The 22,765-nt window shown below is 38.2% G+C and overlaps 5 protein-coding genes across 5 annotated transcripts; 3 read left to right on the top strand and 2 right to left on the bottom strand.

Moving 5' to 3' along the window:
• Positions 1-2,174: 2,174 nt before the first annotated feature.
• LOC148770021 (uncharacterized) lies at positions 2,175-2,771 on the bottom strand. The gene has a single exon (XM_088818952.1). It carries the CDS (start codon positions 2,769-2,771, stop codon positions 2,175-2,177), a length of 597 nt encoding a protein of 198 aa, XP_088675078.1.
• Positions 2,772-7,641: 4,870 nt separating this feature from the next.
• Positions 7,642-9,609, top strand: LOC105960380 (cyclin-dependent kinase G-2). Its single transcript, XM_088818951.1, has 5 exons — positions 7,642-8,543; positions 8,756-8,891; positions 8,993-9,081; positions 9,291-9,384; positions 9,499-9,609. Exons 1-5 carry the CDS (start codon positions 7,642-7,644, stop codon positions 9,607-9,609), a joined length of 1,332 nt encoding a protein of 443 aa, XP_088675077.1.
• Positions 9,610-11,283: 1,674 nt separating this feature from the next.
• Positions 11,284-15,456, top strand: LOC105960379 (putative receptor-like protein kinase At5g39000). Its single transcript, XM_088819753.1, is given in 3 exon segments — positions 11,284-12,180; positions 12,182-14,162; positions 14,286-15,456. Coding segments are annotated over 3 exon segments (3,111 nt in total). The 5' UTR covers positions 11,284-11,382; the 3' UTR covers positions 14,618-15,456.
• On the top strand, positions 14,618-15,157 carry LOC105960268 (receptor-like protein kinase FERONIA). The gene has a single exon (XM_012984433.2). It carries the CDS (start codon positions 14,618-14,620, stop codon positions 15,155-15,157), a length of 540 nt encoding a protein of 179 aa, XP_012839887.2.
• Positions 15,457-18,144: 2,688 nt separating the features above from the next.
• LOC105972198 (protein FAR1-RELATED SEQUENCE 5-like) lies at positions 18,145-21,392 on the bottom strand. Its single transcript, XM_088818950.1, has 3 exons — positions 21,339-21,392; positions 19,042-20,961; positions 18,145-18,957 (listed from the first exon to the last, which is right to left on the bottom strand). The coding sequence occupies exons 1-3, from the start codon at positions 21,390-21,392 to the stop codon at positions 18,145-18,147; spliced, it is 2,787 nt and encodes a 928-aa protein (XP_088675076.1).
• Between the last annotated feature and the right edge of the window lie 1,373 nt (positions 21,393-22,765).

The following is a 22,765-nucleotide window of genomic DNA, read 5'->3' as shown; positions in this document are numbered from 1 at the left end:
ACTAATCTATATTACTTAAATAATTCATAATAATATAAAATATTATAATAATAATAATAGAAAAAATAAAAAATATATATAACTAGAGTTCATTATTTATTTTATAATTTTTTTTTATTTTTCTATGAATAATTTTTAATAAAAAATAAAATGATTTTAATTAAAAAATTAAATAATAAAAAAAAAAAAAAATTAAATTAAGCCTGAGCTCGAGCTCGCCAAAATTGGCTCGAAGTTATAGTTAACTTCGGTCATAGTTATATCATTTTTAGTACAAAGCAAGAAATAATGAAAAAAGTTAAAACTTCACAAAAATAAATAAAAAAAGACTAGTCGTAGCAAGGCATGCTAGGATAATATGCTACAGATCCGCAACAAGGGCATAGCTTGGTTTTGCTGTTTGTATCTGCCAACAAGTGGCGAGCAACGCAATGCGAATGAAACGAATGACCGCACTGCAGCAGCACCGATATCTGTGCCCCGATTGTAGGGGCCCGCTTACATATCCCACACGCCTCCATCATCTCCAAACCCTCTTCAACATCCTCAACCCTATTCCTCGGCAGCTCCATAACGAAAATTGTGAGGAAGGGGTCCGGCATGTTATACTGCGCCCCAATTCTGGAGAATCCCGTACAGAGGAAATACGGGATCAAGTGGTCCTCGCTGATTGCCCTGTCCCTCAAAGAGCTAATTGACTCCCCTTGCTGCTGAACCGTGCGCACCTCCATGGTAACTAGTATGGGGATCTCTGCGCGGGAGGGATCCTCCGCCTCTGCTTTCCTAAGAAAATCGACCGCCTTGCGATCGAACTCGTCGATTTCAGCTTCGGTCATCCAGTACTCCCCCAGTCGGCAGCTCAGCTTCATGTTGATGAAGACTGTCATACTTTCGTCTTCGGTGTCCTCTAACTGAGCGTCAAGTGTCTCGGAATCAATCGGCTCATCAACACCGTCGATTGTCCTGATGATGAAGCTGGTTCGTATCTCGAACAAGGCAAATTTGGATTTGCATCCGCACGAGTATTTCGGAATTAATTCTTCAGCTAACGTGAATTTGTAATCGTATTCGTATCCTTCCACTCCGCGTCTTGCGGCCATCCCAACACTGACTGCTTCCAATCAACCAATTTATGAACCAATTAAAGACCCAATAATCATAATTACAATAAAAAAAATATTAAAAGAGGAGAACACCTAAGTCGAAACATATACAATTTGAGATCTTTAGTTCAATCACAATTGCAGATCTGAGTTGATAGAAAAAAAAAAAAAAAAGCAAAACCAAAAAGAAGAAAACCTCTGTCGAAATAGATAAAATTTAAAAATAATATAAAAAATCAATAAAACTCCATGGATGAACAAAAAAGGCTTGAGCAAGAAGACGACCAAGTATCTGAGGCGGCTTTTGGTATCTTGTAGGTAACTCAACGACCCGTTAGGTAGCAGATCCGGCCCACACTGCGGCTGTCAGGATCCCATCCTAGTACCTTATACCAATTTACCATCCTCGGAACCACCCATATATAGACCAAATTTTTTATAGACCTAAATCTAGGGGCAATATTGTCATTCTTGTCAATATTTTTGGGAAAATTTCAGTTTGCACTCTTGAATTAGGGGATATGTATCAAAGATCGCCTGAATTACAAAATGTATCAAATAGTTCCCTATCCTTTCTAGTCGAACGTTAAAAAAATACTCTATTAGTTTTGGGGGAAAAACTATTTTTTTTATCCTTACTACTGTTACATATATTATTATTATTATTTTTTCTTTTCCCAATATGAGTTCTTTGCATATCTCTCTTTCTCCAAAATTAAGTTCTTCAAAAGACAAAACAAGCTCATAAGTAAATAAAATCCTAATTTTAGGCATTAGATTGATTATGAGATAAGTCTTAATTTTGGAAAAAAAATGGATCTTCCTTGTCTAGGGATGATTTTAATTTTTCACGTGACAATAGTATTTCAGAATCTCCATATAATTTTATCAAAAAAATTAAACGTTAGCAAATAAAGTTGAAGTTTCTAATTTCTATGGTTAATCTTTCATAGTACTAATTTATTTCACATGTTATATATATATATATATATATATATATATATATATATATATATATATATATATTTTGCATATTGTACTCTTTTTTCTTGAAATGAAATAATCATATTATTAGGCAAACTGTGCCAACTTTGGGGGAAGATCAGTCCCTTCCAAGCAGAAGTCATCATACAACTTAGTTAAAGCATGAGCTAGACCATTTCCAGCACGTTTAATGAATTGAAACGAAACATGACGAAAAACATTAGCCAGACTCAAAGTCTCTTCTATCAAAGCACCAAATGATACATGACTGTGATCCCGCTCTGTAAGTGCTTCCATTACCAGTAAGTTATCGCCTTCGATAATAATTGATTCCCATCCTTTACTTCGAGCTAACTTTAACGTTTGAAGCACCGCTTTTGCTTCACCATGGACTGGCGAAGGTCGACCTATGCATGTTTCTACCGACCACCATACACATTCACCAAGCCAATTGCGAGTCACCGAAGCAGTAACAAAGAAATCCTTACCCACTGGAAATGCCGCGTCCACGTTGAGTTTGATAAAGCCTTGCGTCGGAGGTAGCCACGTGGATGGGTGTGATGGACGATGGCTATTGTGCAAAATGGTATTCGCTTGTTTGAACAGGTTGAGATAATCCACACACCACTTCATAATATGTTCCTTGGCCGTCGTTTCTTCGCCATGCAAAGTCTGATTTTGCATATTGTACTCGTGACATGTAGAACATAATGCAAATTGACCATCAAGTAATTAATAAATCAATCGTACCTGCGCCAAATTAATAAATCATAAAATCCAGACATAGAGAGTAGAGGAATGCATCACGTTACTAAGCTAAACCATAACATTTGTTTTGTTTGGGAAAAAGAAAATCTACTTTAGATCGCAGAGAAATATGTTCTGAAAGAGATTAGAATAATTGATATATTCGAACATACCGAGACTCTCAGACATATGGTTCGCCGGAACGTTGAGTACACTATTGCGAACACTGTTGTTCCAGTTCCATTGTAGTGTCGCGATTGGAATGGACAAATTTTAATTAAAATGTAAAAAAATAGAATTAATGTTAAATAAATTTTTATTGTTAATATTTTTAGAACTCCATTTTTATTTTTAGAACAATTCTTTAAACCTTGAGAAGTGTAAAAATGCACAAACAATGTAAATCCGAATTAAGGGTGAAATTGTAACATGCATTTGAAAATATCTCTTTACCTTAGAAGAAATAAAAAAATAATTATGACTAGATTGAAAATTTTGAAAACTTAAAAAACCTAATCATAATTTTCCCATTCCCTTTACCAAACATCAAATCACATTTAAAGTGTGGGATCTAATTGTATGTTTTTTTTTTTAAACTTCTAACTGAAAAAGTTAAAACCCTAATTTGACATCGTTAAGCCATCGTCGGAGAAGTAAATTAGATGATTCATGCCGTTTCAATCCCGTTCCAGCCTGTTCCGGTACCCGCGACAGCCGCGATAGTATTGATTTATCGTATTGTCCCGGCTTTCCGACCATCTTTTGTCTGTTTCCCGACGTTCCAGTCCCGGAATTACGGAATCCGGAACGAAGAGGGCCGTTCCCGCGAATCATGCTCAGACTGTTGGAAAGCAATGCACTAGTAGACTCTTCGAATAACACATCAAGGAGTAATAACAATAAAATGTATCTATCTTTCAAATGTATCCAGCATGTTTCAATTTGTATTCTTCTAGTCTAGAAATTTCTTTTGTTAAGTATATATGTGAAAGCATTTTGCTATGTGAAGTGTAGAACGTGAAAAGCCAAATAGATATAAATAAAAGAAAAGTTTTGAGCTCTGCCGCAACAACTCCAGTGAAATATTTTTCTTCTAAGTTTGTCTTTGCAAATTCACAAAGTGGTATCAGAGCAAGGTTCTTTTTTAAGGACAGCCTTGGCTATTTGCAAAAAAAAAAAAAAAAAGAAAAAAAAAAGAATTGAAAAATGACAGCGGAGTTATCGCATTCTTTCATTCCAGTTTTTGGGGGAGAATTACGATTTCTGGAAAATTAAAATGAGAACGTATCTCATGTCAGAAGGATTGTGGAGTATCGTCGATAGTGGATTCGAGGAGCCACAATATGCAAGCCAACTGTCAAATGCAGAAAAGAAAAGGTTTGATGAGACGCGTATTGCCGATGCAAAAGCGCTCTCAAAGTTACATAATGCAGTAAACCGCACCAATGTTTCCAAGGATAATGGCACAAAAGAAGTATGGAGTCAAAATACGAGAAAGGTACGCATGCATTCCAAGGATTCAAATTTATTTTGCTAGGAAATGCAAAAGAACGAACCCTGATACACAAGATTGTCGATATCTTAGTCAACCGCAATGCCATGGGTGTGGTCGTCTGAAAAAGGATTGCCGTGTCAAATACAAGAATGAACCTAGATTCGAAAATCGTGCAAATATTACAAAAGAAACAGAGACTGAGGCGGCAAATTTGTTCTGTGCTTGCCAATCGGCTGTAGAAGAAAATTCAAAAAAATGGCAGCTTGATAGCGGATGTAGTAATCATATGACAGGGAATGAGAAATTATTTTTCGATATGGATACAATCAGTTCTAAACTATGCTGCACGGACACGGATACGTTGACACGGCGATACGTGGATACGGACACGGTGATACGGCATTTCCAAAAAATTAGGATACGGACACGCGGGGGATACGCGTAAATATTAAAAATATAGGGGTGTATTTATAAATAATAAAAATATAAGGATACATTTATAAATTGTAAAAAATATGTATAAATTGTCATCGCATAAGAGAATCGCTCGCCCTTGTTGCTCGTGTTCTTGGTCGCCGTCGCAGGCTAGACTTTTGGAGCTTTTGGTGGACTCACAAAGAAAACAGAGGAAATCTGTATTATATTACAGAGAAAATAAAATGCGCATTTTTTTTATTAGGGCTCTCTCTTAAAACGTAAGAGAAGTGTCCCAACTTTTTTAAAATTGTGGACACTGCCCGACACGGGTGTCCTACTTTTAGCGAAATTACGACACGGCCCGACACGGGTGTCCGAGAAGTGTCCGGGGGTTTCCGAGTGTCCAGGTGTCGGATACGGGGACTATTCACCTTCTAGAAGTGTCCGTGCAGCATAGGTTCTAAAGTTCGATTGGGCAACGGTGCACTTGTTCAAGCTAAGGGAATGGTGACACTATTTCTATTTGTTCCGGATATTGAAGAAATTTGCCGAGTTTTGGTCAATTGATTGAGAATGGCTATCATCTCCATTTTGGTGATAATGCCTGAAAGATTTTCGATAAAAATAAACAATTCATCGCGCACGTGACTATGCAGGAAAAGAGAAATTTTACTATTGAATCTCATTATGAATTTGATAACAAAAGCACCAAATGTATTTTTATTGGCTATAGAGATGAAACGAAAGGCTACAGATTGTATGATGTTGAAACTGAAAAGTTAATTGTTAGCCGAGATGTTATTTTGGTTCGTGGGATTGGACAAATAAAAGAGTGCAGGAAATGCCAGTTGTTTTGGTTCAAAACCGTAAAGAAGGTATGCTATAAATAGATCACCTTAAGTAGTTGAGGAAAGTAGATCACTGCTCACGTGCTAGATGGTCTTGAGATACCTGCGAATAAAGAACACGAGAACTAGGCCGGGGTTTGATCCGGCGGAAAACCCTTTCACGCTCAAGTCAGACGTGCGGATAGTAGAAATAGTTGAGAGGATACGAATAGTAGAATTGTCCAGATAATAATAGGACATACCTTTGATAAATGAATTATATCGTTATTTATACCATGTCGATTGGGCTGCGGTTAATTTGTTGTGCCCAAACCTTATTTGAAGGTGATTGAGCTTTCGTAATAATATTCTTCTAAATCAAGCTCGTGGCCCAGTACATAGAAAAATAGTGGCTGATTGAGTTGAACCAGTTAGGAATATTATTAGCCCCGGGAGTCCAGGAAGGAGAAAAGTTTAATCCGATGCATCGCATTGTCCTGGCTTTCCGACCGAAACATCGAATTGGAGTTGTGTATATAATATAATACGCAGGGGTTTGTGGATGGGTTTTTTGCAAAAACCACCCCTGTGTAATCTCTAATTGCTGAAAAAGACCCCGTGTTAAAACAATTTGCAAATACCCCCCTATGAAAATTAATCAAAGGCAATAAGGTCCCTGAGAGCTGACCGTGTGCTTCACTTGCCATGAATGCGAGTGGGGATTCGTTTTTTTAACACGAAAATACCAAAATGCCCCCATAAATTTTATAAGCACCAAAATGAAGTTTTTAAGATTTTCAATTGAGTCCTTTATATTTTCAAATAAGCCCTCTTCTTCAACCTCAAGAACAACCCTCCACTTTTTCACCTTGATTTTTCCAGCAAAAACCATCAACCAAACCCAATTTGAGCATGAAGTTCATTCATATTCCAAATCCAAGAAAACAAAATGGAAGAAAAATGGGGTCTCAAGCTTTTTCGGCACATCCCTGCCCAAACCCCAAAAAAGAACAAACATTCTTCAAAGCATTTTCTTCCAATTTGTGAATCTTGAGTCGTATCCCGAGGACGAAGAAGAAGAAGAATGTCAAACTCGAAGAATGATTCGCCGTCACCGCCCAGCTGCTCCACCCAAACTTGAAGCCGACTCTACTCCGGATCCACCACACTGCCGCCGCTGCCTTCGAATGCCACCACCGCTACCATAGTTTCTTAATCCACAATTTCGTCCACCGAAAATTTCTTTGCTGCACTTTTTTCTTTCTATCCAAAAGAAACAACAAACAGTCGTTGCACACCACTGGGGAGAGAAGCTGCAGGTTTGCCTATTTGTGTGATATTTTTTTTTATTTTTTTTTTTTAATTTTATTATTATTTGTTTAAAAATTGAAATATCACTAAAAACTATTAGGGGTATTTTAGTCATTGCATACAAGTTAACCATCAATTTTGAATTAAGGAGCGGTGTGCTTCGTAAAACACAACATAGGGGGGTCCTTGCTAATATTTTTAACACGATGACTTTTTCGACAATTCGAAATTACACAGGGGGTTTTATGCAATTAGCTCGTTTGTGGATATATGTTACAAGCGGTTATTAGAGTACAGAGGAAACTAGGAAACCTCATTCGTTGTTAATTGTTATAGCATTCGGAAAAAAAAAAAAAAAATTAAAGGGACTACTATGCAATTTGATGAAATATAGAATAGAGAAAATACTCAATATCAATATAAAACTCTTTGGAGGTTTGTTTCCATATACGATATATATATATATATATATATATATATATATATATATATATATATATATATATATATATATCATATATATATTTCCGTGAATTAGTTTCTCTTTCAACGCGGTTGATATTTGTTTTTTCTCTCTCTCTAGAAGAGAACTGTCGGCGCTTTAATTTGCGCAGGCAAGATATCACGCACGAGTTTATCTTATACGAATTTTCAGTGTTCTGTCAAGTTACAAATTTTATTGTTTGTTTGTACAATAATTGTGTCTGGCAAAGTAAGGTTAGTTTTCAAACGAAAGCGGACAATCATAATTAAATTTATGGACGCCGGAGTGCTCGAATTTTTGAGAAACCTTCAAAACGAGTATTTGAAAGGAGACCGGAATAGGGTTAACAGTCGGAATACTTTGAAAACTACGAGTCCGCATTCGTCGGAATTCCCTACTGAAACAGGGGAAATCGATTACGATGATGACGACCATCACGTGGCAGAACGAACTATAATATCTTCTCGTTGGGCGAATGATGCCGACCGCCAAACTAACGAAGTTGATGAAGAGAAGCCGAAGTTGAAGAGGAAGACCGGTTCCGAGTTGGCTCAATTAACAGAATGTAGGAACTCAGTGAGTCCTCCGCCTGACGACACGGAACTTATGGATGATCATGATTCTCGTGTCGATATGCTTCAGTGTTGCAGAAGTGTTCATGAGTTCGAGAAACGCGGCAAGATAAACGAAGGAACCTATGGGGTTGTCTATAGGGCCAAGGATAGCAAGACCGGAGAAATCGTTGCGTTGAAGAAAGTCAAGATGAAGAACGGGAACGAAAAGTTTCCTTTGACTTCACTCCGGGAAATAAATATCCTTCTATCGTTACGCAACCCCTACATTGTCGATTTCAAGGAAGTAGTCGTGGACGGAGATATTGATGATGGCGTTTTCGATGTTTACATGGTCATGGAGTACATGGATCACGATCTCAAAGGATTGATGGAGAAAACGGGATTTCCGTTTAGTCAGAGTGAAGTTAAATGTCTCATGCTTCAGCTCTTAGAGGGGGTTAAGTATGTTCACGAAAACTGGATACTGCATCGAGATCTCAAAACCTCGAATTTGCTTTTAAATAAATGCGGCGAGTTGAAGATATGCGACTTCGGTTTGTCTCGTCAATACGGGAACCCTCTGAAACCATATAGCGACTGGGTGGTTACTCTGCCGTACAGGTGAGCATCTCTCCATTCACATGTTTATTACTTACTGTTAAACCTCTATAAATTGAATACAGTCGGGACTAGAGAAATTCTATTAATTTAGCGAAATATTAAAAATTATCGTGTTAATAAATTAGCACGTTCTAAATTACCCCGAGTCGGGACTGGAAAAAAAATTTATTTAAGCGAGGTTATAAATGCTGAATAGTAACATCGTATCTCAGGTCACCGGAACTTCTTTTGGAAGCTAACGAATATTCTACGGCAATCGATATGTGGTCGGTTGGATGCATTATGGCTGAGCTTTTATTAAAAAGACCATTATTTAACGGGACATCAGAGATTAATCAGCTTCACAAGGTGAATTTTGTCGTTTTTCGCTGCAAATATTTGATGTTTTAAGACAATCAATTCACAAGTATTTGGTCTAAATTAATTTACTGTTTACGGTTATGTTGCAGATCTTCAGGATTCTCGGCACTCCAAACGAGACAATCTGGCCCGGGTTTTCTAAACTCCCTGGTGCCAAGGCGAAGTTCGTCGAGCATAAGTAAGTAATCGGTATCTTTTTATTTTTAATTATTACAAAGTTACCCACAAAATTAATGTTGGCTTGTTTTGCCAATGTTTTATCAGGCGTGCAGCTTTCGAGTGATTCCGGTCTGGTGTTTATTGCCTCATATCCATCGACGAAAGTGCCGTTTTTCCTAAGACGTTTTGTTTGCTTCTAACGAGTGCACATTTTTTTTTTAAATTTAGGTACAACCAATTGCGCAAGATATTTCAAGCACACGTACTATCGGACGGTGGACTCGACTTGTTGAACAAGCTTCTAACGTATGACCCCGAGAAGGTATATTTCTATAGACATTCGTCTCTATGTATTTATTTCATTGCTTAAATTGATTGGAATTTTGCTCTGGCTATAGATCAAGTATGTAACTGAGTAAATTTGGAAACTTTGCAGCGGATAACTGCCGAAGCGGCTCTCGTACATGAATGGTTCCGCGAAATTCCGTTACCTAAGTCTAAGGAATTCATGCCTACTTTTCCTGCTCGGCATGAACAAGATAGGTAAATACAATTGTCTTGGGAAAACGAAACGAGTTTTTCGGAACATATGGTTTTTAGGGTTGTTTATCATGTTAATTTAGTTCAACGATTTCTTTTTCGTTTTTGTTTTTCATACTTACCTTTGATTCAATAAATATTTTACTCGAGAACACATACGAATGTTGTCGGCAATTAAAGAGTTTAGTCGTCTGAAAATTAAGAGATGTATTTTATGCGAGCGTTTGTTGATGTATAGAAGCAGTTAGAACTTCAAAAAGTCGTTGCCGTGATCACCCTTGAAGGTAAAAACGTAATTTTCTTCTTCGGCGCGCTCCAACATTTCAGACATATCTTTTAGGTTCAAAACGTCAAAGTTATGGACAGTGTTCATCGATTCACCGTGTAATAATATCGTAGACTCGTCACTATTAAAATAATCATTGTTGTCATTAACTTCTTTATATTATTGTTTTAATGTATATTCGGTCCCCAATGATAAAGTTCTAGTTTCGTCTGGTGGTGGGATGAAACAACATGTTCATGTAAAAGAGTCCAATGGGCTATGCCAAAACAATACAATTTTGCATCTCATATGCTTGCAACGTAATGTAGTATTTGTGCTACATTAAATAATCAGAGATACCTGGGAAGTAAATACTCAAAAGCCATACTTAATAAAGACTTCTCAAAATATGGGTGTTTAAAAAAAAAAAAGAAAAAAAATAAGTGACGATGCCGTTAGCTATAATGTAACTCGATATTATTTGTGTTCGGTTATGGGTTCGGTTCTATTGCCAAGAAGAACTTAAACAAACCATCTACAGATGCAGCATTAAAGTGAAAGTGTAGAAGAATACAAAAAATTGCAAAAATGAAAGCCATTTTCTATATAATCATAAGTATATAAAAACTACTATCCCTCTATTTCAGAATATATTCAATAACTAGTTGAATACAGGAACACGTAGCCAATCGTATAGGTGCACTGAGCAAACTTATACTCTTGTATAATAACTTGCAAATCATACGAGAGACATAAACTATACTAGGCTAACCATGTATGACAAGCTGGATCTAGCAACAGATGACAAAGAGATTCGAACCGCTAGATCATTCCTTATCGAACGGTTAGTTGCAGGCCCGACCCCTAGGCTATAAGCAACTTTGGTCTATGCCTAAGGCACCCTACTTATGAGTATTATAATTAGAGCTCCAAAAATTATATTTACTATTATTAGGGCCCCTAAATACAAAATAAAATTTATATTTTTTTATTTAAATAAATAATATTAATATATATAGCCTGAATTTTGTATAAATAATAACATAATAATTAATAATTTTAATACGTGTATTTAAACAAATAAAATTATCCAAACTATTTAATTTTATATTAAAAAAATTAATGCAAAGTGCCCCAAAATTATTTTTTTGCATAGGACCCCATATGGGCTTGAGCCGGTCCTAATTAGTTGGAGTTTCTGCATTTAAAGACGTTGACTTTTTGCGAAAAACCTTTCAAGAGTTCCTATGCATTTATACGCCTCCAGACGTGGAAAGGGGATAAATCCCTTTCATTAAAAGTTGACAAATTAGATTCCAATTCATTATACAAAACCATTGAAAGTGAAAAGATCAAGTAATAATAATAATTTATACCGACTTAGAATAGGTCAGCAAAACATGGTGGCAAGTCACCTTAAATTATGAAACTCATCACTACTGATCAATGATCATCCTCTCCCAAATTTAATTATCAAAAAACAAGAAAAAAATATTATCTCCCAAATTTCCCATCATGAATCTGCATCCACTTTTAAATGTTGTGCTATTTCTTTTCATTCTCATCAAACTCACTGCTTCCATTAGTAATCCAAGTCACTTCGCAGGCGATGTTTTGATTAATTGTGGTTCCAAAGGCACTTCATCTGCAGATAATGGCAGGGAATGGATTGGAGATGTACAACCGAAATCTTCTTCCGTACTACAAATGAAGGGCTCGTCAACCATCTCAACCGTCATCCCAAATTTGATCTCATCCGATCCAGTTCCCCACGAAACGGCAAGAATCTCCAAAACTCAGTTTTCCTATGAATTACATGTGAGCCCAGGTCAGAAAATTATCCGTCTTCACTTTAATCCCACTTCATATAAAGGCTTTAAAGGGCTCGACGACTTATTCACCGTTGAAACCGGTCCTTTTACTCTGCTCAGTAACTTCAGTGCTTCACTCACAGCTGAGTCTCTTAAGGTTTATTATTTCGCCAAGGAATTCTGTTTAAACATACAAGAGAATCAACGGCTAAACATGATTTTTTCTCCTGAAAGCGGTCGATCATGAGATACATATGCTTTCATAAATGGCATTGAGATTTTCTCGGTGCCTCCAAGTATTTCTTACTTTGAAGGAGGATATGTTGGGCTCCAACTGGTTGGTGAGAAGTATTTGGTTTACTTTGATTACAACACTGCACTTGAAATACTCCACCGAGTAGAGATTAAGCAAAACCCTGTTCAGTCTGATGGAAATTACGATCACATGTTTCCGAACCGGGCATCCCGAAATGCAAACAAAATAAACAATACCACATGGAATTAAGATGCCGGTAGATGTGGGGTTCAAGTACTTGATCAGGGTTCACCTATCAGAGTTGGGGCTCAAGATTGCAGGAACTGGTGATAATATGTTTGAAGTCCTTATTAATGAAATGATTGCTCACACTAATATGGACGTAGTTAACCGAAGGGATGAAAATTCCATCCCATGGTATAGGGACTACATGGTGATGGTGAGTGGGAACAAAAATGAGGGCAAACGTGATATAATGGTTTCATTGAAGTCGCATGACGATCTTATAGGCGCTCATGCATTTTTTTCGGGATTTGAAATATTCAAGTTGAGCAACTCTGATAATAGTCTTGCTAGTCCAAATCCATTGCCTCTAACTCGGGAATCACCATCCCACACTGTTCAAACTTTATTCGTTCTTCTTTTTAATAGAAATGCAATTGCAACTGTCGCAATATCTATAATTTCTTTCTTATGTATCGTCGTTCATAAGTTGCTGAAAATTCAAGAAGCTAATACTGATGAGGAGGGAAACAAGCCAAAGCCATCGGTGAGGGCTGAACGTCTTTGTCGCATTTTTTCACTAGATGAGATACAATTAGCCACTAAAAATTTCAGTGACACACTTGTAATTGGAAGGGGTGGATTTGGTAAAGTCTACAAAGGCCACATTGATAAAGAGCAAATCATAGTTGCTATAAAAAGGTTGAAATCAAGCTCCAAGCAAGGGGCCCACGAGTTCTTGACAGAGATCGAGACACTTTCTGAGCTCCGACATGTGAACCTAGTTTCTCTAATTGGTTACTGCAACGAGCAACGAGAAATGATTCTTGTTTATGAATACGTGCCATGTGGAACATTGGCTGATCATATTTACAAACTTGAAAGGGAAAATAATACACGTTCTTCTCTCACATGGAAACAATTCCTTGATATTTGCATGGGAGCTGGTCGAGGACTAGATTACCTTCACACAGGCCATGGAGTCATACATAGAGATGTAAAAGCTTCAAATATCCTGCTTGATGAAAATTTCATAGCTAAGGTTTCTGATTTCGGATTGGCCAAGCTTGAAAACAAAAGAAAGCTAGAGACCCACATTACCACGAACGTTAAAGGCACATTTGGGTACCTCGATCCAAATTACTACCGCACTCATAAATTGACCAGAAAAAGTGATACATACGCATTTGGAGTAGTGTTGCTGGAAGTGTTGTGTAGGAGGCCCGCAGTAGATTTGATGGTTCCACAGGACGAGCGAGTTTTGTCCGTGTGGGCACGAGATAAGATAAACAAGGGAGAAGCTGATCAAATCGTATCAATTAGTATGAGAGGGGAGATTTCGCCAAATTGCCTCAAGACATTTGTTGGAGTTGCCCAAAGATGCTTATCTGACGAACCGAAGAACCGACCAACAATGTGCCAAGTTGTGTCACAACTTGAGTTGGCTTTTGAGCAATCTTTGGAAATAACAACAACTATTTCTGATGAATCATCAGTTCAGACGGGGCAGCCAACAGTTTTCTCTACAGCTGTGCAGAATTTCACCCTTCATTCAAATGAACAAACTAATAGCAATGTGGTTATTGCTCAGCTTCCACATGATGATAAAGATGACTCATCAGTTCAGACGAGGCAACCAACAGTTTTCTCTACAGCTGTGCAGAATTTCACCCTTTCTCCGAATGAACAAACTAATAGCAATGTGGGTATTGCTCGGCTTCCACATGATGATAAAGATGGCTCATCGGTTCAAACAGGGCAGCCAACAGTTTTCTCTACAACTGTGCAAAATTTCACCCTTTCTTCGAATGAACAAACAAATAGCAATGTGGTTACAGTTCAGTTTCCACATGATGATAAAGATGGCTCATCAGTTCAGACAAGGCACCCAATAGTTTACTCTACAGATGTGCAGAATTTCACCCCTCCTGCGAATGAACAAACTAATGGCAACGTGGTTATTGCTCAGCTTCCGCTCAAGGAAAATGAATCGCCATCATTATTAGGTACAAATTCGATAAATAGTTGAAAATCAAACCTTGACTATTCATATCTATCTTGATTTTCAAACTTGTCATGGTCTTACTTTAATGTGCCTTATGATGATACCTGAAATGTAAAACTAGCAGAGTTTGATTTAGGTACAAGTACACCTGCCACCAGTGAATCTTGTCCTACATCGGGCTTATGTAGACGTTTCTCGTTGGAAGAGATCAAAACCGCCACAGACAACTTGGACAAAAATTTCCTCATCGACACAGGAGGATCCGACAACATGTACAAAGGGTTCATCGAGGGCGGCGCCACCACCGTGGTGATCAAAAGGCTGAATCCACTTCTCTTATCTACCCGCGAGTTCCTAGATAAAATCGACATGGCGTCAAAGCTAAGGCACCTACACGTGGTATCACCAATCGGCTACTGCGACGAGGGCGGAGAGATGTTATTAGTCTACGATTAGATGCCGCGTGGCAGCTTATACCACCATCTTTATATTACGAAGAATCCACCATTAACGTGGAAGCAATGCCTCCAGATTTGCGTAGGTGCCGCCAGGGGATCGCATTACCTTAACATCAATTGCAATGAGTACCGCAATATACCCCACATTGTCACTTTGAGAAAAATCCTACTGGATGAGAAATGGGTGGCCAAGGTCTTGCTAGCGCCATCTTATATCCGGGAAAAAAAGTATAACGTGTTGTTTTTAGGCCGGGTTTTGTTCGGAGTGTTATTCATCAATCCAATAGAGATAGAGCTACTAGAGCCACTAGAAATTAGCAAACTGGCTGAGTCTTGTGGTAGAGGGACACTTGAACAATATATTGATCCTGATCTGTACAGTCAAATTGCCCCTAAATGCTTGAGTAAATTCACCGAGACAGCTTTTGCATGCATAAATGTAACGGGAAGCGAGCAGCTGGAAATGAGTGACGTACTTCGAAGCCTCGAGTTTGCGATGCAGTTGCAAGAAGAGGAGGAGCAAAGTGGCAACAAATAGGGGTGGGAGTTTCCCCTTCGTCTCTTCACAAATAATACAAATGTTGCCCATATCGAAATAATAGAAAGACTATGAAAAAATTCAGTTACAACTCTTCTTTCTGTGATACAACTCTTCTACTTTTTCTTTTTTCTCGTTTTTTTTTTAATTTTATTTTTATTTTTTGTATATACGACTCAAACTTTTCTATGGTTCATGCTGTCAGGAGATAATCATCCTAAAACATTAAAAAATAGGTTAATTTCACTTACCTCCCTTGTACTAAATAAAAATAAAAATATTTACGTACTTCCTTTCCACTATTAAATTTTCCAATTGTTCCTTAAGTTATATGTTACGCCAATTATACCATTTCTTATTGGGGGCAACTATTTTGAATACTAACTTTTGCTTAGTTGAATACTACCTAGTTGAAAACCACAATTGAGTACATATTTTTAAGTTTTTTCTTACTTTAATACCAAAATAAAAATAAAAGTACAAAAATACCCTTTCATACAAAATACTAATTACATTAATTTTTCTTTGAAATTACCTATTTGAAAACCAAATAAAAAAAAGAAAAAAAAAGAAAAAAAAAATCAAACACAAAAAACTCCCTCCGTCAACCTCCCTCCGTCCACGCCGCCCGACGCCGCCGCCGCCGCTCCAACCATCGCCGCCGCCGGACGCCGACGCCAAACACCGCCTAACGCCGCCCACGCCGCCCAACGTCGCCCAAAGCCGCCGCCGTCGTCGTCTTCGAATAGTAAGTTATAGTTGTTTCGATTTTTTTTTTCTTTAATATTTATTTAAGATTTGAATGTTTGATATGGGTAATTAGGATTTGGTTGTTTTAGGTTAGAATGATCGTTAATTAGTAATGGGTGCATCTGATTTCAGTCGATTTGAGCATTGATTTGAGATTCGTGGGTCGGTTCTTCGTTCTCCATTTTCGACCTGTACATGTCGAATTTCGATGAATTTTCGACAGGTTGTTGTCGAAAATTCATCCAAAATCGACATGTAGATGTCGAAAATGGTAAAAATGTTGAGTTTGGATTTTGTAATTTTCGACAGTTAACTGTCGAAAATGGGTTGCATTTTCGACAGCAACCTGTCGAAAATGAAATCCATTTTCGACAGTTAACTGGCGAAAATTACCCCATATTTCGACAGGTTTCTGTCGAATTTGAACTGTGATTTTTTTTTTTTTTTTTTTTTTTTTTTTTTTTTTTTTTTCTTCCTATTTTTATTTGCTTGTGTTTATATTATGTATATTAATTTTTATTTGTGTGTTATTTTGCAGTGGAAGAACCACGTCAACCTCGTATACCTCCGACTGTCTCGAACCGTAAAAAGAGGAAGGAATTATCCGATAAAGGCAAGGGCATAGCAGTCACGACCAAGAAAAAGACCACGACCAAGAAGAAGTCTGGAGAGGGTTCTTCGTCAACGAATCCGGTGCCGGCTCTACATTCGACTGTACAAGTTGGTGATTCGAGCAATGAACCGGTCCTAGGTCCCGAGATACCGGAATTGTACACAAAATTTGATAAGCACATTGCTTATCATATTGTGAACGGAGGGCCAGATCGTTCGGAGCGCGGCTCAGAATTTCGAATACGAAATCACACAACAACTTTGAAAGGTTGGGAGCCGGCGCCGTTTATTAAAGAGGTAGTACAAAGATGTGGTTTAATGTCAGTTGTACAGGCATCGTACAACACTGTGGACGGCCATCTACTTAGAGCCTTCGTAGAGAGATGGCAGCCAGCTACCAACACATTTCACTTACCTGTTGGAGAGATGACCATCACACTTGACGATGTGAGTTCGTTGGTCGGTTTGGCAGTTGTTGGGCGTACCGTATCCTGCGAGCGTTTGGTCCGTGATTCCAAAACCATTCCCAGTACTTTGATGTTCCAGTTGCTAGGTGAGTACCCGGACGATGTAAACAAGAAGAAAGCGGTCAAGTTGGAATGGTTGAAGGCTAAATTTAGCAAAGTGACCATGAGAGATAGTGCGGAGAAGAGGACGTACGCCATTCGGGCGTATTTGTTATTTTTGCTCGGGTGTACTATACTGTGCGACAAGACGGGCAATATGGTAAGCGTTGAGTACCTAAATCTTGTATCTGATTTGGATCGGATCGGCGAGTATGCTTGGGGCACTGCATGTCTTTGCCGGTTGTACGATGAGCTTTCCTCAGCCTCACAAAAATCAACGAACTCGATGGCTGGCTGGCTGACGCTCTTTCAGTCATGGATTTACGAGCACTTTCCTTATTTGGGGGGTGGCACATTGAAGACGGAATTCGAGGGGCCATTAGCGAGCCGATGGGAGCCTCAGTCAAAGACTACTTCAACGCCTGAACGAGCGTCGTACCTGCGATCTCGATTAGATGATTTGATCCCCGATCAGGTAACATACCAGTTTAATAATTTGTTATTACTACTTAAGTAGGTTTTTACATCTAATTTTTTATTTATTTTAATAGGTTATATGGTCACCGTATACGGCTATTCGTGATCGTTTCCCGATGCCAGATTCTGCTTGGTTTAGTGGGATGATATGTTGCATGGACCACTTCGAGGCATATCATCCGGACAGAGTGTTGAGGCAGTTCAACCGGGTGCAAATCATTCCAGGTCGTGCATACATGTCAAAAGATATGTACAAAGCTCTAGTTAGCAAAGGTCGACCGGTCCAGAACTCAATTTTCGTTGCGTACGGCGAACGATTCTCTGATCGGTGGGAGGAGTATTGTCTGGACGAGGAGTCGAGGTCCGTTGAAATTGAACTCGGGGAGGCGGACACTTCGCCGGACTACATGAATTGGTTCCGACCCAGATGCATGTTACAACTGAGTAGGCATGGAGCCCATCCTCCTCGACCCCAGGCGGATCGACCTCGACCCCATGAACTATTTGGGGTTTAAAAAAAAAACATAGTTTTTTCAAATAAAAACCCAACACTTAATAACATTGAATGTATCACCAGTAACTTTACATATTTATGTTGGGAGAACTATCACCATTGTCTGATATAGTAATAATCTCGAAACTCTCTCGCGTGGCAACATTTTGACCTATTAATTCTCGAAATGCTGTAATCCGACCATCCATTTCTGCAGGCTTCCAACCATCAGCTTTAGGATCATGACACCGGTACCAATAATCGGCGATAGGAGGTATTGGACAATTCTTGTTCAATACAACATGCACGAAGTGACAGTTGTCGACGAATGCCATACCGTGCTCTTGCCTCTCGCTGAAAAGCTTTGGATCGCTCAATAGGGGAAGGAACGTGAGACACTGATACTTGGATAAGTAGACAAGCACAATATTGTATGTTGAAGCAATTACATGACCCATATTTGGCAAAGACATCCAATGATCACGAGTTGCAGGAACATCCCAGTTACTCACAATAGCTTGCATGCTTCTAACGGTTTCTTCGCCACGGTGCATGGTCGTGTAAGTGGAAAAATTATAAGTCAACTCCCGTAGCATGTCATCTCGCACTCGACCCCATTCATCTTCTCCAAATCCCATCATAGAGGCAACTGCCCGAAATCCACAGTGTCCATCTGAACCGACATTGATGATTTCTCGAACGTGCATACGAAATCGTGGATGGATCGTGTCAATGTACTTATTCTTGCCGATCAAACCTGGTGGCAATCCCACATCTGCATCTTCAAATAATGGTTTGACCGACTCTTGTGTCGGTATAGTGCTTTTTCCTGACTCTTGAGTTGGTATAGTGTTGAAAGAATCATTCGAATGCCCTCGTAATCTCATCAGTACAGGTATAAGCTGCAGTATATTACATTTCATTACTACTCAGCACAATTATAAAATACAACTTCAATGAAATGAGACGATAGTAGCGACATTTACCTTTGGAGAACAACTAGCTTGCTTCGATTTTTTTTTCTTTGGCTCCACATACTCAAAATGTGATTTGTCCCGAGTGCTTGATTTGTCTTTCCTACTTTTTGCCGGTCGACCTTTGCTAACAACTTTTTCACTTGGCTCCGTAAGGTTAGTCTTCTCTGGGTGGGTAAAATGTCTCAAATGGTTGCGCAATCGAGTTTTTGCATCGAGATCGGCACATTCAAAGAGCTTCTGGTATTCCGATAATTCTTCGTCGATGGTTGGTAGGATGACTTGGCCTGTGGTCGCGACGGGCTCCATACTCATGTGTTTCCAATACGAGCCTATTAACTCAAGTGGGATAGGACATTTGTTCACAACAACATACTCATGAAGTTCATGGCGACATGGTAGACTGTGGGTTGTTCGAATGGCGCAACTACAACCCATATCGCTCGGTTGCAATAGTTTCGCATTGTCCACCTCAACTTTGAGTAGTTGTAGAGCGTATTTTGAGATACTTCCACGAAGCTCATTGTATATCAACGTTTTGAAACTGTGCTCGTAAGTATTTTTACTTACTTCAAAGGAAGCCTTGATGTCATTGTGTTGTTCGACAATTTGATTGTGGACTTTCGTATACAAATCCACAAATGTGCCAGTTGAATTACGCACATCCCTTTTCATTCGTCCGTGTGCCCCCTCCACCCTATTAGAAGTGTACGTTCCAAAATGAGTATACTTATTTGTCCACACCGATACAAGTCTCTCCTTGTACGGATCCAACCATGAATTAGCTACATACTCTATAGCCGGGAGATAACCAATAAATGTTCTTTTCAAATCCTCCCAATCCTCATTGAACTCCTCTATGGTATTTCTTTCAATAAGAGCCGAAAAACTCGACTGAAATTGCTTCCATTTGGTGATGTCCTTTGGGAACAATTTCTTACAATTGGCCACTATATTCTTGTTCACATGCCACCGACACAGCAAGTGATGACTCGATGGATACACATTGGCCACTGCTTTCATTAAACCCAAATCTCGATCTGTTACAATGCAATTAGGCCGAGGACAACTGGTCATGGCCTCCTTCAAACAACGCAACGCCCATTCAAAATTTTCCGTCTTTTCGTGGTCCAAGTAAGCAAAGGCAATTGAGAACGTCTTGTTGGTACAAGTAAAACCCACAATCTCAAGAAATGGGAGTCCGTAACGATTGGTCTTGTACGTGCAATCGATGACGAATACGTACGGATACGACTGTGCCAACTTAATGCATTTCGGGTGGATCCAAAACAAGTCGGTAATCGCATTCAACTCGTTCGATCTATGGTACGAGAGGTATTCATCTTCTTTCAACTTGACAAACAATGATTGCAATTGAGATCTCCCATCCAATTCACTGAAATTTAACTTAGAGATAGTATTGTAAACTGTCTTCATACCAGTTACATTAGACGGGTCCTTTTGCTTCAATGCTCTTAGAATTGCCCTTGGTTTCACCATTGCTTTCTTCATAGTGTGAACAAAGGAAACATCCTCCTTTGATAATCTTCCGGCATAAGAGTGTCCGTGCAAGTTTTCGAATAAGTTGTGGTTGTGAATACCACAACTAACATCCAATTTCCACTCAGCCTTTTCATCATCCTTGTGTTCCCTTGTCCCCTTCAATTTAAACGGACAATTGCATTTCTTTGAACCGGTGCTCCTTTTTCCCGGTCTTTGATCATCTTCACCTGGTACCTTCTTGCCAACATAATGGCCCCCACGCTCACAACGAACAATCACATACGGTGTCCTACGTCCTCTATCCCCGTCACTCGAACCCCCAATCATTAACACCATTCCAATTCTTTTACATACTTCACGAACCCATGCCATTAAAGCTTCTTTTGTTGGGAATTTTTCTGACGTGGTAAATGAATGGGTGCAATCGATCTACACAAAAGTGTCGAAAATATAAGACAAGTAAATTTGCAACAGGAACCAAATCGACACTTAAGTGTCGAATTATGATGCAATTTTCGACACTTAAGAGTCGAAATTTTGGGTAATTTTCGACGCCCAAGTGTCGAATTATGATGCAATTTTCGACACTTAAGTGTCGAAATTTTGGGTAATTTTCGACACTTAAGTGTCGAAAATTGCATCATAATTCGACACTTGGGCGTCGAAATCTAAGGGTAGTTTCGACACATACATGTCGAAAAATAGGTGTATTTTCGACCTGTATGTGTCGAAAATACATGGCGAGCTTTAAAAAAAAAAAAATTTCAAAATCGATGTTTTAGCTCAAAAAATACATGAATACATACCTGAATGGGTTCTCCTTGCTCGTAAACTACCATTCTATTGTCAGTTGAGGCCATTTTGCAAGTTGTGTAAGGTTTTGATTTCTTTTGTTTTGGGGTTTTTTAGGAGGGTTTTGGGGAGGGAGAAGAAGGAGGTGGAGGAGGTGAGGGGTTTGGGAGTGAGGAGGGAAATGTTTTTTTTAGGTTTTTGATTATTTGGTTTTTAAGAAAGAAAAATAGTATTTGTAATATTATTTGGTTTTAATTTTCATTAAGGGTATTAAAGTAATTTACAATTAATTATTTAATTTCTATTTTTTTGGTATTCAACTAAGCAAAAGTTAGTATTCAAAATAGTTGTTCCCTTTCTTATTAGTCTTTTCAATTTTACAATAAAATATATTTTAGTATTTATCTTTTATACTCATTTTTATTTATATTTATTTTTGCTTGTTTTTGTTTTATGTTTACTCGTATTGAACACTTTAATCATATTCTTCATCTTAATATTTGTTCTAAAGATATATAAAATATAAAGTGTGACGAGAAATCAGAGTGAATAAATTTTTACTAGATATTTTTTTGCGATTACTTATTCGAAAATATTTACATTGATATTTACAATTTAAATTTTAGGGTAAATTACACACACCCCCCTGAGGTAAGCTTAAATAACTGTAAGGTCCTTGTGGTATCGATAATTACACTTAGCCCCCTGAAACGTAGTCAGAAACTCTAATGGGATAATGAATTGGATACGTTATTCCGATAGGGTTCTAACGGACTATTGGTTTCAGAAAGTGGTGAAGTCAACAAAGAGCTATGGGGTGACATGGCTCCCCGAACATTCCCGAACATTTCTTAAATCACCCATAGCTCTTTGTTGTCTTCACCACTTTCTGAAACCAATAGTCCGTTAGAACCCTATCGGAATAACGTATCCAATTCATTATCCCATTAGAGTTTCTGACTACGTTTCAGGGGGCTAAGTGTAATTATCGATACCACAGGGACCTTACAGTTATTTAAGCTTACCTCAGGGGGGTGTGTGTAATTTACCCTAAATTTTATTATACATCTTAAAATTTAGGGACCCCTAAAATTTATTTCTAACAAGGATATAAATTTATCACCGCGTATTACTTTTAAAACTAACAATGAAATATTTAATAAAATATATCATAAAAAATATAAAATGCCAACACTTGAATTTAATTAGATGAAAAAATTTAAAATTAATTTATATGTTCAAGTTTCACATAAAGAAAATACATACATTTAGTTGTGGTTTCTTGATATATTTTACTTTTAAGAGAATCATTTAGGGGCTTGAAAAGAATATAATTTTCGACAAAATTACCCATAATTAATCCTTTTAACATACCGATCATAATTTGAAACCCTAAATTAATCCTTATACTCAATAGTCAGTAGTTATATAACTTTGTTTT

The sequence above is a fragment of the Erythranthe guttata genome, chromosome 6 (assembly GCF_056151865.1).
Source record: "Erythranthe guttata isolate IM_541 chromosome 6, IM_541, whole genome shotgun sequence".
In the NCBI taxonomy this organism is placed as follows: domain Eukaryota; kingdom Viridiplantae; phylum Streptophyta; class Magnoliopsida; order Lamiales; family Phrymaceae; genus Erythranthe; species Erythranthe guttata.
The sequence above is the reverse complement of the archived record's forward strand: the minus strand, read 5'-3'. Positions and strand labels throughout refer to the sequence as shown.